The sequence below is a fragment of the Notechis scutatus genome, chromosome 6 (assembly GCF_049901735.1).
Source record: "Notechis scutatus isolate UNSWTSFEM ecotype Mainland chromosome 6, rNotScu1.2, whole genome shotgun sequence".
Taxonomy (NCBI): domain Eukaryota; kingdom Metazoa; phylum Chordata; class Lepidosauria; order Squamata; family Elapidae; genus Notechis; species Notechis scutatus.
In genome coordinates this window covers 24,126,250-24,142,561 of record NC_142014.1, presented here as the reverse complement: position 1 = coordinate 24,142,561, position 16,312 = coordinate 24,126,250, and the positions used below count along the sequence as shown (strand labels likewise).

Below are 16,312 nucleotides of genomic sequence, written 5' to 3'. Positions count from 1 at the left end.
AACTGGATATTAAAAAATGTTTTTATTAGGGCTACGCCCATCAGTACATATACAGCATTCCACAAAATAACTGCTTATATTACAAGCCCTGGATATTTAACAGTCTCTTAACCGAGTTTTTATACGCCAAAAGGTTCTTCTCTGTTTCCCCTTCATTTTTCAAGAGAACCACGGACTTCTTGTAATCCTGCATCACCTCAGAGGCAAGAAGTTCCTCTCTGCTCATTTCTTCAGCTTTTTCAGCTGCCCTTATTTGAAGCAATGTCTTTAAAGCGTTTCTTTCGGAAACGCTGTTCTCCCAGACATACTCCAGCATATCTGCTTCTGTGATTTCTTTCTCCCACGGTTCCATTTTCTGAGAAACAAAACAAAAACATCATCAGTGAGAAAAACCTGAAAGATCAGAAATGTGGTCCATGCAAACTCCAGGCATTTAAGGTACCATGTTTCTCCCAAAAGGCGCCCAGGTCTTATTTTCTTTTGACACCCTCCCCCCACAAAAAAAAACAAAAAACCAGCTAGGCCTTCTTTTTGGAGGGTTCTAATTATTGGCTCACCTCGGGGCGCTGGCACTGACAGCCCTGCCCAGCAGGAGCCCACTGCTGGCCCACTTCTTCAGCAGCCGCTTGCCGCCACTCGCACGCATCGCCCCGGCCTCCGTTTCGCCTTCAGGTGCCTTCCAGAAATTTCTCTGCAGCCGATAATAGACCGGAGCTCTATTATCGGATGCAGAGGGTTTTCCGAAGGCATCATGGAAGCTGAGGCGATACGTGCGAATGGCGGCAAGCGGTCGCAGAAGGCGGAGAGGCAGGTGTCGAGGTGTGCGAGGCCTGGTAAGTAGGGCAGCTCCACCCCACCCACCTTTTTTACCTGTGTGCCTTGTCCCACCTCCTGCACCCCGGGGTGGGCGGGGTCTTAATTAGGGCTAATTTTGTGGGTGGGGCTTAATTTGATTGCATGTGCTCAAAAACGTGACAGGGCTTCTTTTCAAGGTGGGTCGTCTTTTTGGAGAAACACGGTAGCACCTTCCAAAGAGCCTGGGGCTCCTCCGAAGCTAAGCAGAAGTTCAATAAAGGTGAGTAAACCTGCTCTGAAAATTGATTGTCCTTCTCAATTTCACCCATGAATGGAAAGTCCTGTGTCCCCAAAACCTGTGTAATGTTCTAAACTTTGGCAGCAGGATTTTTTTTTTTTAAATCTTGACTAAATAGCCCTCCATTAGAAAGTCAGAAATGCTCTATTCCCTTGGGAAGTACTGCAGAAAAGGAAGACGAAAGCATGTTCAATGGCTTGTAGGATTTGAGTGGGATGTCTCCGCTGCTTAACATGTAATTGAAAATGCCATACGCTGCTTTTTAAAGAAAGAATAGCGGTCTTTTCTTCCAAAAGGCTTGACAACCTGCCTCCCACCACCTCTGTGTTGGTTTTCATGAGTTGGGGTAATGATGGCAGTACATTTCCAATTACTTTACTCATTTGGAATTCATAAGAGCCTCCGATGATATTTAATTCCAGCATGACTTAACAATGTCCCAAAGGTGCTTCAGTTCAGAGCTGAAGAAGATTCTTGGATGAGAAGCGAAACATCTTCAAGGAAAAACAAAGTAAAGTTTTCTATTATTTCAAAGAAAGTCCAGTTGCCTCTTAAAAAAGCATCTTTGGGACAATCATGACCTGGATTGACTGAGAATCTCCACAGATATGACTAACGATGTTTCTTTGTGGTTCTGATTCTAACCAGCTGGCCTCGAGAGTTGTTGGTGAGCTCTGTGATGTATCCCAGATACATGTTATTTGTTAAAATATGAACGAAGAAAAAAGTAGAAAGATAGAATTCCTTACTATAGGAACATATTAGAACCTGGATGGTCAAGGAACAATTGGACCCGATGGCCATAGAATCTAACTTCCATCACAGCCTTTAACCGATGCCAATGAAAAGCTGCAGTACAGCTTTCAAATGAAGAAATTTATGAGAAGCCCCAACATCTATGCCACAGAAGTGCAACTTCCACTCAAACCCTATTACTCCTACGCCAGTATTTTCCTTTACAGAAGGGAGTTGTTTAACAGGCATCTTTCTTTGAAACAATGTGGCATATGTGTTCTCACTTCCTTTGACATTCATCTTCTGTAAACTTAAGACTTCCAAGCTGCCAGATAATCTGCAGAGTAAACGGACTCCTACAAATGTCTACAAGACCTCTATGCATGCAAAAACTGACCTCTGCCACTTGGTGGCAGTAAATGTTACATTTTAATGTTTCAGGACTTTGAGTCACACTTCAGCCCTTTCAAAAAATGCAAAGGTGAATTGTTGTACAGTTTCCACACAGGATGGTTGGTAGGTTTATGGTTTTATGGTAAGAACTTAAACTACTAAGTTGAAAAACAAGAGCCCCTTGTGATAAACAAATGTTTACCTGGTCAAAAAAGTCTGCATGGGACTCACCCAATGGGACTAACGAAATATTGTTAGTTAGGCAAAAGTAACTAAGAATCTAAGACTAGATTGAAATTGATTCAAACTGCCTGAATGGAGAAACATCAGCTTCCTTACAATCTTTTAATCTCATTCATTTTGAGTTAGTGACACACAACTCTTCTCTTTGTTTAAAAGAACAGACTATGGTTGCCAACAGTTCTTAAAAACTTTTCAGGTTGTATGTAAACGGAGTTCAAGTGAAAATGATTTAAGATGCCACCAAAAAAAAAAAAGGCATAACTTTCTTGGCTATCTAATAAGACTCATTAGGGCTTATTTTCCAGTTACGTCTTCAACTGAAGCTCTCTTTCACTAAAATGGAGACACTGTTAGCTGCTCTGAAATTTGTTTTGCTTGTCTTCTAAATGATCTGGCCTGACGGTGGATCATTATATGATCTTTCCATAATTTAGATTCAAAAAAATAACACTTCTGAACGTCATCTAGAAACTTAAAGTACCACCCATCCCTTCGAGCTCACTGGTCTTATTTTTTCAAAGTACAAAAATTCCAAAAATCCACGTCCAATTTAGAAATGGGAGGGAGGCATTTTAGGAAGACTCTTGCTCCTTGAAAGAATTCAGTCCAACTCCACATCATAGCACAACTTCTAAAACAAATACAGTAGTTTGGATTTAGAATTTTGTGATGCACTCAAGTGACTTTATTGTTTTGCCCTGAATTTGGCTGCTTTTAAATTTATTTTTATGCTTGCAGGTCCCTGACAGGCAGAATCCAATTATTTCAGCAAAATAGTATTTTTCTTTTTGTTACTGTTTGCTTCTATGCCATACTGCCCGGAGTCACACTGTATCTATAAATGCAATTTATTTGCTAGTCTTTTCCATAAGAGGGAACTCCAGCTATTAAGCTTGCCAACTGGCAAACCTACTGGGAAAACATAGGTGTCCGTTCCTTAACTATGAAGTCAAAATGACAAAATAAGCAACAATAACACCACGATGCAAGTGTTACCCTTTCATGCTTGTGTGGTAACATCACATACAAGTACATAAGATGCAGAGTCTGGGTCCTTATACACATGTCAATACTGCTCCTCTTCTCCAGTGAACCCCAAGGACAGATGAGCATTATTCAACTGCATTAAGATTAGAAACAAAAATGGAAAGATCTGTCCTCCCCTCCAAGGGATTGTGACCAGGGCAACCAATGATGATCTAATATCAGGGTTTATTCTCAAACACCGCCACTGCTTTCACATCTTCCCGTGGAGTTTTACATCCATCGCAGGTATTATTATTTTTTAAATCTTGCGTTTTACTCAACCTAATGAGTTTTATGGTCAATCAATGATTCAAATGCCATCTTTTCTGTTTCTCTCCTACACTACCATCCAGATAGGACAAACAATAGCTTGCTTGGGGAGGAACATCTCAAAAACCCAGGGGATAAAAACGGAATATTTAGAGCTGCCCGAAGTTATAAAAAAAAAAAAATGTGGTTTCCTTTTGAGGGATCACCAATGAGAAAGAGAAAGCCGTGGGTTGCAGAAACTCATTAATTTCTCATGAAATCAAAGACAATTACAACTGATGAGGCCATTAAGTATTCATGTGGAAGCTGAAAGGTAATAAAAGGGCAAGAGACTTGGGTGTACTCAATACACACTAAGCACCCACGTATCATATACCCAAGCCTTCCATCACTGGGTAATACTAGAGCCAAGCGCACATGTGCTACTCTGGAATTAGTAACCTCAATGTTGAGCTTCCAGTGTAGAATCACTGTTTGAATGCTGCAGAAAGGTAAGTAGACTGCCGTGCATTGGTAATGAGGGAAACTTCATTATCTAAAGCTCTGAAAATGCTAAAACATTTAATTAGCACGGACTACACAGTAATCCAATCCATGCTCGCAAGCAGCACTGTTGAAGCAATTCTCGCATTTTACAGCAGGAGGTTTTCACACGGCTTTCTAGGTATTTGCGAATCCAGACTCTGTAAGGACAAGGTTAGCCAAAACATGCAGGGGCAGGGTCTCTTTTTTTTGTGCACAGGGAATGTGACACATTTCAAAAGACCCCATTTTAGGGCTCCACACTGGGCTCACAAACCCTGCTTCCTCATCAGTCATGGATAGGATAGGATAGGATAAGAATTTAGAATAGGAATACGAAAGGAGTAGGAAAGGAGTAGAATAGAGTAGAGTAGAGTAGAGTGGAGTGGAGTGGAGTGGAATGGAACGGAATAAGAATTTAGAATAGAACAGAATAAGAAGATAGAACAGAACAAAACAGAACAGAATTCTTTATTGGCCAAGTGTGATCGGACACACGAAGAATTTGTCTCCAGTGTATAAGCTCTCACTGTACATATAAACAACAAAGTGATAAGTCATAGATCGTAAATCATAAGGTACAATCATAAGTGTTAAAACTAGCAAGCACTTTAACAATACATAATCAATAAGCAAATATTCTTACCCATGATTCATGGAATAAAACAGTTAGAAGGTACATTGCATAATCATAATTTTGCTTTCTTAGAGGACATCTGAAAAATAAAAAAAAATATATAGCAATAGCACTTAAGACTTATATACCGCTTCTCAGTGCTTTTAGAGCCCTAAGCCTTTTACAGAATCAGCCTATTGCCCCTAACAATCAGGGTCCTCATTTTACCGACCTCAGAAGGATGGAAGGCAGTGTCAACTTTCAATATAGTTCTAACCACTGTGCCACCGGGGCTCGAAAAAAAGAAAAATATAACCATTCCAAATTCCAGTGTTCCCAACCAGCACCAAATTGAGCAACCCCATGTTATAGCATATGAATAATACGTTAAGTCTGTTTGCCAGTCTTAAAATAAAATTGAATCCGAGAAGTCACATTTGTGCACCTACAACAGGTTACAAATCATAAAAAAATAGTTTGGAATCTTAGAATTTGGCAGAACAGTTTTTAAATCCTAGGAAGAGAGTTTGGTTGGGCAGTGGAGTTGAACAATGCTGGTTTGGGCCAAGAGGAAGTTCTCCCATTGCCTTACCTGTCTGTTGTGATAGTAACAGTATCTGAGTTTCCACAGTATCGCTCTCCGACAAGTTTGATGAACTTCTTCCTTGCATGGTCATCCAAGTTGAGACTTGACAGTTTAACCTGGGGGGGTGGGGTTTGACAAGGGGAATCAAACTATTAGCAACTTTGATAGTAGAAGATCGAAAGAGTAACTGCATAAAGTATCTATTTACAAATCAGAGGTAGATGCTAAACGGTCCCACAGAGACAAACGTATTTGCAACCATCTGACAAGCAAAGTCAATGGGGAAGCCAGAATCACTTAAGAATTGTGTTACTAACTTCACTGCAATGATTCACAGAACAACTGTGGCAAAAAGAATATGTAAAATGTGGGGGCAAGGATTCACTTAACAACCATCTCACTTAGCAACAGAAACATTGGGCTCAACTGCGGTCCTTAAGTCCAGGTCTCCCTGTAATGAAGGAGAGAACCAAGAGAAGGAGGCAACGAATAAAGGGAGGGGAGGAAGGAAACAGCTGGGCTCTGAGAGGGCTACAGAGGCCTCACCTGAATCAGCAAGAGCCTGTACAGAGGATTTATTTATCTGTGGCACTTATGTGTCCTGCCACTCTGTCCTAGTTAAATATGTTGCCGTTTGTGCTTTATTTGCTTTGATGCGTTTGTGACTTTCTTGGTAGAACAACAACAAAAAGGTACAAAGTTAAAATGCTGAAAACCAAATCAAGCAGAAATCATATTGCTGACACTGAAAAGATCCAGGGAAGGAAGAAAAAGGCTGTAGAAAGCACCCTAGGGAATAATAAATACTTTCCGGTAAGCTTCGCAGTGTGCGGGCTTTTAATATCTTTTTTTTTTAAGTAAATTGTTTTATAAGCAACTTAGAAGGGGGGGATGTAGGGGGGGGAGAAATGGCAGAGTAGCAGCAAGAGGTATGTCCTTTTTCTCAGCACACTTTCTGTCTTCCCAAAATATTTATTCTGTACACCCCCAATCAGGATTAACAATATCATGTTTGTGCGTCTTGCAATCAAAGGAGCTGATTCCATTTTAGGAAACCTATTTCTCCCCACCCACCCCACTTCACTTACTTTCAGGGTCACCACTCTTGCTTTTGGATTACGAAGAGATGGCCCCGCTGAAACGTAGTCACTTGTGCCGATTTCAATGGGGAAGTGCTGCAAACATTTCTCGTCGCTATCCAAGGCAGAGGGCCACTCTGTGCAGAAGTCTGGAATGCCCGTGATGGAAGGAAAGCACAGGCATAATTTTAGCCGTGGTCATTATTACACAGAACCACAATCTGCACTCAGTGAGGGCTAATGTCATTCCCAATAAACCCTAATGCAGCATACAATTTGTTCAGGGGGTTATAAAAAAAACTGAAAAGAAAATAAATGTCCGAAGGACGTTCTCTATGTCCAATATAGAAACATATAGACTCTCTCAAGGTGTCTTCTAAATCTTACTCTAATCCTTACTTTTATTCTGCTTATTCTCTAATATTAACAACGGGTTCACCTGAACTGGGGCGAACCCGTTAATATTATGGCCGGTTCGGTGAACCGGCAAATCCCACCCCTGGCCCATCTCGTCCCGCCCAGGAGTCCCCATTTTGGATCCCAGGTAAGTGCAAGGCCCACGCAGAGGCTTGGGGAGGGTGAAAAACGGGCCTCCATTTTCACCCTCCTGGAGGCTTGAGGAAGGCCTCCAGAGCCCAGGGAGGGTGAAAACGCTCCCCCCTCCGCGGCGCAAAAGGCCAACTAGACCACGCCCACCCAGCAACCAAGCAGAGAACCAATTGTTAAACTTTTTGAATCTATCTATCTATCTATCTATCTATCTATCTATCTATCTATCTACCTATCTACCTCTACCTACCTACCTACCTACCTGTCTATGGTATCGTCTACCTAAATAGCAGCACAAGCACATGGTACGCATCTCAATCCTGAGCTATGAATGATCTCTGTTCTGACAAAGAGCACTTCATATTTCTATCCCAAACGTCATTCGTTTTAAATAGAAGTGATTTATTAAAGATTCATTTTTTCTTATACATCCTTTGTATAGTAAAACCTATTGCAACCTTGGAAGTACCGCATTTTATTTAACATAAGCCAGATCTTAAACAGCTAGCTGTTTCCTGGCGTCTCTGCTAAGCTTCATTTTTGAAAAAAAAATAATGGTTAAGACTGACCTTTCTTTTTTAAAAAAATATAGTTTATTAGTTTTTACAATTAAAACCAACCAACAATACATACACAAATAAATGAAAGGAAAGAAAAGAAGAAAGAAAAGAAAGGAAAATTTAGAGAGAAAAGAAAAAAAAAAAGAAAAAGGAAAAAGGAAAGTTAAAAGCATTCTTATTTTTACAGTTTGCAAGATCTTTTGTCTTATGACACAAATCAAGGTTATGAAAAAAGATCTTCCTAAGACTGACCTTTCAAAGCAGCGCAGTGTTTCTTGATGGCAACTGGGGTCAGATGCAAGAAATTGGGGATCTGAAACAAGTATGTCTCATTAAAATCAGCCAGTGAGCTTGCTTGCCATCAGAGGTGTACAGAGGGAGTGGGGCTGAATCCGTGCCTCCTTCAGGATGCAAGCACAACCCCTACAGCCATCCAGGAGACTCTGGCTGCTCCACTAACTTCTTCCCTCCCACCTCTTAATCTGTTTATAATTACTGAATGGCTCAAGTGGACGCCTCTTTGCACACTCTGGTTTCAGCTAGATTAGAGCAATTGTTCTCAACTTTACCCAATTTCATGTGTGTGGACTTCATTTTGTAGCACAGAACTTCTGTAACACAGAACAGTATTTTCCATCCCATAGTTGGGTAGACTAGGTTACCCTGATAGACCGGTCCCACTGGAAAAAAAAACACTTAACCTCTCTCCAGCATAGCCGACAAAGTGAGGAGAGCCCATGGCTTAGAGCAGGGGTCCCCAACCACCGGTCCGCGGACTGGTACCGGTCCGTGGAACAAGTCCTACCGGGCCGCTGGCTTGCTGGCGCCGCCATCTAGTTTTGATGAAAAAGCGCTTCCGGTGAGCTTTTCCGGTAGAAAGCTCACCGAAAGCACTTTTTCATCAAAACAAGATGGCGGCGCCACAACTGATGTCGGTACCGGGCCGCGCCATAAAAAGGTTGGGGATCACTGGCTTAGAGGTTAATACTTCTACCTAATATGCACGTAGCCTGGGTTTGAATCCCAGAAAGGATTTTAGCTAGCTGACGAGAGCTAAATAGCTTGAAATAGATCTATACTGGTCTCCCTTTATTTCTGTCAGTAAAATACATATTCAACACAAAACTTCGTGTTTCACTTCTTAAGGGCTCAGACTTGAAAGATTGCAGCAGGATCCCTTTGGATTCCCCTAACATCCTGAGGAACCACCTTACAGAATCAAATCTCCAGGTTTCCTCTTGATCTGAGGAAAACTCCCTCTGCTCAGGGTGCAAATCTAACCTCTGGCTGTCAATTAATGCTTCAATGTCATGCCTGTAATACACAGACATGTCTTCAGCCTGTCATGTCCTCAATGGAAGTTTTTAAAGATTATTATGTTTAGATTCTATTTCTCCTACAAAGAGTCTAGCTGGCTGTCTCTCTGATCATAAGGAACAGGAATGAAGTTGATTTGAGTGCAGCTGGTTCAAAGTAACTAAGTTTTAAAGCTGGGTCTTCAGATTAAATTCATGTGGTATTAAGCTTTTTTTTCAATGGCAATTCAAGTAGAACCAACTCCTGTCACAAACCCTCCAAACAATTTAAAGGGACAAGCCTCCAGCTTTTCTCACCCAAGCAGAACTACCCAGTTAATCCAGATTACAGCCCAGAATGGTTAATTCCTAAATCAGTGTTAATACTTGCAATAAATTTACAGTTATCTTAAAGAGCCTTAAGATAAAAGGTATTTCTCACATCATTGCAATAGTTGTGTTCTAAGGATTTGCTCTGCCAGTATGCTTACTAAAAGACCCGGAATATGGATGTTGACGTAGTCAGCCCTGAATCTCACCTTCAAAAGTTCTAGGTTGCCTTCTTTTGCAAGAGCTGTACCTCCTTTGACTGGGTAGCCCATCCTAATGGGAAGTGGCACGGCAGAAGGTTTAAAAGAAGCTGCAGTTGGATAGACACTTGTCCAATCCTGATCTGGTTCCATCTTCTCAGATCTTGTTGTAGTGCCCTAACAGACATTGCAGAACAAAAATCTCAGTAAGACACAGATTCAAATATCTGCCTCGCTTACTTACATAGACATTTATCATGATTTTTAGTTGAAATTATTTTCTCTTTTCCTGAGGATTTTTTTTGAACTACACAAAAATTTAATTTTGGGGTTATTAATCAGCGTATAAAGGACTCACATCATTTTCCCAGCAGGAAAAGCATCCTGTTTGGATTATCTGGCTGCAGCACAAGCATTTTGTGGCTAGACTATTAGCATTGTGCCCACTCCAATTGGGCTCTTGTGTCTGGTTGTGATAAAGTTACACAGGCCACTTTTCCTTTTTGGTAATCAACAATAATTTCTGCCTAAGAGGCAAAGTACCTAGAAAGGGCAACCCAGGGACTTATAATCGCTATGTGCTTAGAGTTCAAAGCATTGTTAGAGACCCCACACCCACTTTACAGTATGTTTCTGTTGCGCCCCTCTGGGAGGAGGTTTCAAAGTATTTCTTGCATGACTTTCAGATTCTGTAACAGCTTTATTCCCTACGCCATCCATCTGGTAAACTTGCAAGATTCATTTAGCTCTCCATGTACATGTATACATCAGAACTAGACTGTGTTGTTTCTCTGTGTCATATATGTGGGTATATGCATGATTTTGTATTTATTATTTTTGTCATGTTTATGCAGTGTAAATTGAAGGTGGTAACCCTTTAAGAGCTGTATGCAACACAATTTCATTTTAATGTATGCCGATTAGTGTACATTCAAAGTGACAATAAACTTATTCTAAGTCTAAAACTTGGCCTGGCTAACAAAGACTGCAAAAACTTGTAAATGATTTTTGTCAAGTGCAGTATAAGCACTCACCAGGGAGGGGGGGAAAAACCATCTGATGATATTGTTTAAAACTTCAAAACATAAGAAAGGCTCTTAAGCAGAGGTCTTCAAACTTGACAGCTTTAAGGCTTGTGGACTTCAACTCCCAGAATTCCTCCTCCAGTCATGCTAGCTCAGGAATTCTGGGAATTAAAGCCCACAAGTCTTTAACTTTTCAGTTTGAAGACCCTTGCTCTTAAGAATGGAAGGAAACATACAGGTAGTCCTTGACCTACAACCACAACTGAGCCCAAATTTTCTATTGTTAAATGAGACATTTGTTGTGAGTTTTGTCCCATTTTACGACCTTTCTTGCAACGGTCATTAAATAAATCGCTGCAATTGTTAAGTCAAGAAATATAGTTGTTAAAGTGAATCTGGCTTCCCCATTGACCCTGTTTGTCAGAAGGTCACAAAAGGGGATTATGTGACTCTGGACCACTGCACCCATCATTACTAAGCGTCTGAATATTTTATCACAGGGATGCTGCAACAGTCATGTGAAAAAATGGTTATAGGTCGTTTTTTTCCATGCTGTAATTTTGAATGGTCGCTAAATGAACTGTTGTAAGTTGAGGACCACCTGGAATTTGGCCAGTTGTTTCAGGCCCTGCTTATCTTTAAGCTGAGCCAGTCTTGTCAGAAAGAAGGCCTGCTGTTCTTTTTGCCTTTTATTCTTCTCCCATCACCATTCCCTATCTGAATATGTTTTTAAAAGCTCCACCGACTTTATAGGAAAATGGCAGCTGGGGCAGGGGGAGAGCCAAACCCAGTTCCCAAATGAACCCAACATTTTACAAAGACTCCAAAGCTCAGGTTTGAAAGAGGGATCAAATAAGCCATCTATATCAAAAGTGAACAGCCCTCTCTCAACAGAAGGGGAGGGATATGATATCATCTATCTCCAATCTACAACACAGTCCTTTCATCAGTTCCAAGAAGGCTCTCTACACCCATTTGCACTACTCAGGTGACCCTGAAGACACAGATAAACCTCCAAGTGGCCTCAAGGACTCTCCAAAGAGAATGCAAATGACCAGCTGTTTGCAAGGAGTATAAATCCATTCCCCACCTTCCAGTCAGAGTTGAAGAAGCTTCTTGGATGATGTAGAAAGTTAGCACCCACCCCTCCTAGAAGAATGAAGTATTTTAGGAAATATTAAAAAGGCAGAATATTATATTTCCCTGGATGAGAAAAGGAGAAACATGTTTCTAAAGACAGAAACGAGCCACAATTCCCTGCCCCCGAGCTGAGGCCAGCTTTTAGAAATGCAGATTTGGAAATGCAGATTTGGAAATGCAGATCAAGACCGGATATTTTGAACAAAGGCAGAACAGTAGGATTAGCACTCACTCAAGGTCCAAACCAGGGCAAAGCCATTGAGACCCAATAGGAATTGTCCAAAGAACACAAGCCTCTTCATTACAGCATCACCCTCCAAGTTTCAACCAAACTTGACTTCAAGACAAATATGACCCCTGCATAGCCCCATGGCAATCTGACAGCAACCAATAGGATATATGCCCTTGCCCCAGGAACAGGAAGCTCAAGGGCAAAGGCCCAAGAGAGGGTATAAATACCGCTCTCTCTCTCCACTCCAGGGGTCCCACGTGGTCCTGTCCATCAATAAACCATCTTTCCAATCAGCTTCTATGTCTTTTTCCCTGCTTGGAACTGAACCCAGATGGATATTTCTTCCAACAATTCCTTCAATTCTGTTATTGGTTCTTGCTTTTGAATGTACCTCGGTGTTGATTTTAATTCTAAGAGATTTGTTTCTTTTAGTTGTTAATTCTTGGGGGGCACAAACTGTCAGTATTTTAATTTTTCAAACAAGAAAACAAACAAACCTTAAAGTGCTCTTAAAACTATCAATCAAGGACAGGGTGCAAAAAAACAAAAAACACCCCAATTACCTCTACATATTTGACCAATTACAACAATCTACAAATAAAGGCAAATTATAACTAATAGTTATCATTTTCATTGTCATTGTTATGACTATTACTGCTATCATTATAATTATTATTGTTATCAATGTTATTACTTTTACTATCGTTATTATTACTGTCATTGTCATTATTATTGCTGTTATTACTATTGTTATTGCCACTATTGTTGTTGTTCTTGTTATCTTTAATACTTTTGGCGTGTGACCATAATAAACGTTGAATTAAATTGAAAAATAAAAAAGTTGCCTCTTGAAAAAAGCACCTTTGGGACAACCATATCCTGGATGACTGAGAATCTCCACAGACACTGCAAAACTCAATTCAGGTCTTTTTTTTTTTTTTTTGCATTTAACGGTTTTTAAAAAACCGTTTTAAAGCCAGCGGGGGGGGGGGGGAGTGATGAGGAGAACAGCCAGCCCCGCCCCTTGGCGACGTGAGTATCAGCCACGGGAGGACACCCCTCCCTCCCCTCCGATAGGGCGCAAGGGACTTACGTAGATCAACTCCTTCTGGGCTCGACGTTCAGCCAGGGTCTCTTTCAGGGTGCCTCTCCTCTGCGGCTGCGCCGCGCCTGAAAGACAAACGGACGATATGGGGCGACTGGGCTTCCTTCCTTCCTCGCCATGCCGAGAGGGAAGGAGGGAAACCGGCCCTTGACTTTCGGCCTACCTCCCAAGGTGGCGTATCCGGCCGAGCTCGGCCACCGCCAGAGCACCAAGCATCTCTGCCAGGCCAGCGCCATCTTTCCCCTCCCCCCGGCGCAGCGGATGATGACGTAACCGCAGCGGCCGCGCAGAGAGATGACCTCAACTTGCGGTCAGGGTGGCCCGTAGCGTTACGTAATACGCCTGCGACGGGGGCGTGGGTGGGTGTCCTCTGTAATGATGTCGTACAGGAATTCTGGGAGTTGAAGTCCGCTCGTATCATGAAAGCCGCCTAAGGTTGACGGGCGCTGCTCCGAGGATGCGCCCGTTCTTACCGCAAGTCCAGTGGGCGCTGTGGGCATTGCACCTGAAGGAGAGCGAGGGGGTTGGCGAGCAGGCAGATGCCCACAAGGGCAGCCGAGATTTCCTGCCTGGAAATCAATCAAACAGCATACAGCTGGAAGGGACCTTGGAGGTCTTCTAGTCCAACCCCCTGGTCAGGCAAGAGATCCTATATCCAGGGGTCCCCAAACTTGGCAACTTTAGGACTTGTACACTTCAACTCCCAGAATTCCTCAGCCAGCCATGCTGTCTGGGGAATTCTGGGAGTTGAAGTCCACAAGTCTTAAAGTTGCCAAGTTTGAAGACCCATTTCAGACAAGTGGCTGTCTATTCATAAAATATTCGTAAATAAATCACTTTTTAATGAGTATGACTAAATGAATCCAATCGAATTTATGAATGATTTATAAAATATTTCTTTTTATTCATTTTATGAATATTTTCATAAATATTTTTATGAATTCATAATCATAAAAGAGTGATTTCAAAGAAGGATTACAGTCAGAAGAAAACTAAAGAGCCATGTGTGGAATTGCCAGGTCATTATTTAAGGGAGCAGAACATATGTGGATGGTCAAAGATGACTAATCCAAGGGTGTGTGTATTTTGAACATGGATGATCTTATAGTACAAGGGCCTTCAAACTTGGCAAGTTTAAGATTTGTGGACTTCAACTCCCAGAATTCCTGTGCTAACATGACTGGAGGAGGAATTCTGGGAGTTGAAGTCCACAAGTCTTAAAGCTGTCAAGTTTGAAGACCCCTGTATGCTTTACAGCCTAGCCAACCTCAGTGAATATTTTGTACGCACAATTCAAGCCCTGAATTCAAGGTCAATTGGCTGAATTCCCCTTTTTCATTTTAAAATTCTATTTAGGTTTGTGAAAGGGAAGAGGCCAACCATTTTTCCTAGCTTCAAGTATAGCTGAGACAGTGGTGGGATTCAAAAATTTTACTACCGGTTCTGTGGTGGTGAGTGTGGTGTGGCTTGGCAGGCAGGGGAAGGATACTGTAAAATCTCAATTTCCACCCCACTCCAGGGGAAGGATACTGTAAAATCCCCATTCTCTCCCCACCCCACTAACCTGCTTTCCAGTTCCCTTCTCCTGTGCAGGGCAACAAAAGAAGACCCAGCTGGGACCCAATGGGAGGCAGAGAATAGATGGTGGCGGGGCCAGCTTCTCCGAACTACTCAAAATTTCTGCTACCGGTTCTCCAGAACTAGTCAGAACCTGCTGAAGACCACCTCTGAGCTGAAAATGTCCCCTTCTACCACTTGTACCATGCTCAGCAGCTGCTGCTGCAACCAGCGTGGTGGGGATTGGAGGCAGCCTGCAGGCATTCATGCAAACCTCTGCAAATCCTTTCCAGCCACCCAATCCTGTGAAGATGCCCTGCAATTCCGCTGTGCAGAAGTAGCATGCAGGCTCAGCTGTTGGCTTCGTTTCTTGCACCTGCACTGAATGCAGCACCTGCACTGAATGCAGCACCTGCACTGAATGCGGCGTGGTTGAGTCGAGCAGACGACCTGGGACGATCTTGGAAAAAGACAGGTGGATCTTTGGATGGGTGCCCTGCAAGCCGGAGGAAAGTTGGGGGAAAAAAGAGTGTTTCCATTTTCTCTCCTGAAAACAGCAGGGATGCCTGTTCAGTTCCAAAAAATATGTTCCGTTTTCAAATATGTATGAAGAAAAATGGTACATTGTGTGTTTGTGGAACTAAGGTACAAATATGTGCATTTGTGCATGCGCACACATCACACTATCCCATTTGGGGTTAAGCAAGGGTGCAGAGGGTTGAAGAGAAGCCAGAATAAGCCCTACCTTGCTCTTTCCTACCAATTTTGCATCTTAATTTCGGCACTGATAGAGTAGAGTAGAGTAGAGTAGAGTAGAGTAGAGTAGAGTAGAATAGAATAGAATAGAATAGAATAGAATAGAATAGAATAGAATAGAATAGAATAGAATAGAATAGAATAGAATTCTTTATTCGCCAAGTGTGATCAGACACACAAGGAATTTGTCTTGGTGCAAATGTTCTCAGTGTACATAAAATAAAAGATACATTTGTCAAGAGTCAAGAATCATAAGGTACTTTGTAAATAGTTGGACACTGTTGAGGGAATTATTTGTTTAGCAGAGTGATGGCGTTCAGGAAAAAACTGTCCTCGTGTCTAATTGTTCTGGTGTGCAATGCCCTACAGTGTTGTTTTGAGGGAAGGAGTTGAAACAGTTTATGTCCGGGGTGTGAGGGGTCTGCAAATATTTTCACAGCCCTCTTTTTGACTCGTGCAGTATACAGGTCCTCGATGGAAGGCAGGTTGGTAGTAATTGTTTTTTCTGCAGTCCTAATTACCCTCTGAAGTCTGTGTCTGTCCTGTTGGGTTGCAGAACCAAACCAGACAATTATAGTTAGTGCAGGTCACATTGTCCAATTGAGTGTCATTGTATTGTTATGAGAAAAAGTCCTCAGGATTGGCAAACACCTGCTGAAGTGTCCTTGGCTCTCACGCCTGGTGTTCTTGATGTCTGGAGCCTCATTCCTTGGACTCAAAAGTACGTTCAGTGTGTTAACATACAGATGAACATAATCAAACTGAATACAGATGGTGTAGACTTGTCACAGGTTGTCTTTGTTTAACAATCACAACTGGCAGCAGCAAAACGGTTGCTATGTCTTATGATTTTACTTCAGCTCTCCTTTGATTTGCAGACCTGTGCACATGCCATAAAGTTACTTTTTCCTCACCATTGTAACTGGACACAATCACTAAATGAGGCAGTTGCTATACCAGCTGTACTTGTAGCTGTACTTATGAAGGAGCATTTTTATGA

At 42.0% G+C, this 16,312-nt stretch overlaps 1 protein-coding gene across 1 annotated transcript; it reads right to left on the bottom strand.

The window, feature by feature from the left end:
• Positions 1-7: 7 nt before the first annotated feature.
• MRPS35 (mitochondrial ribosomal protein S35) lies at positions 8-13,307 on the bottom strand. Its single transcript, XM_026679275.2, has 8 exons — positions 13,163-13,307; positions 12,988-13,064; positions 9,507-9,674; positions 7,925-7,985; positions 6,573-6,712; positions 5,491-5,600; positions 4,929-4,998; positions 8-355 (listed from the first exon to the last, which is right to left on the bottom strand). Exons 1-8 carry the CDS (start codon positions 13,233-13,235, stop codon positions 80-82), a joined length of 975 nt encoding a protein of 324 aa, XP_026535060.2. The 5' UTR covers positions 13,236-13,307; the 3' UTR covers positions 8-79.
• Positions 13,308-16,312: the final 3,005 nt, after the last annotated feature.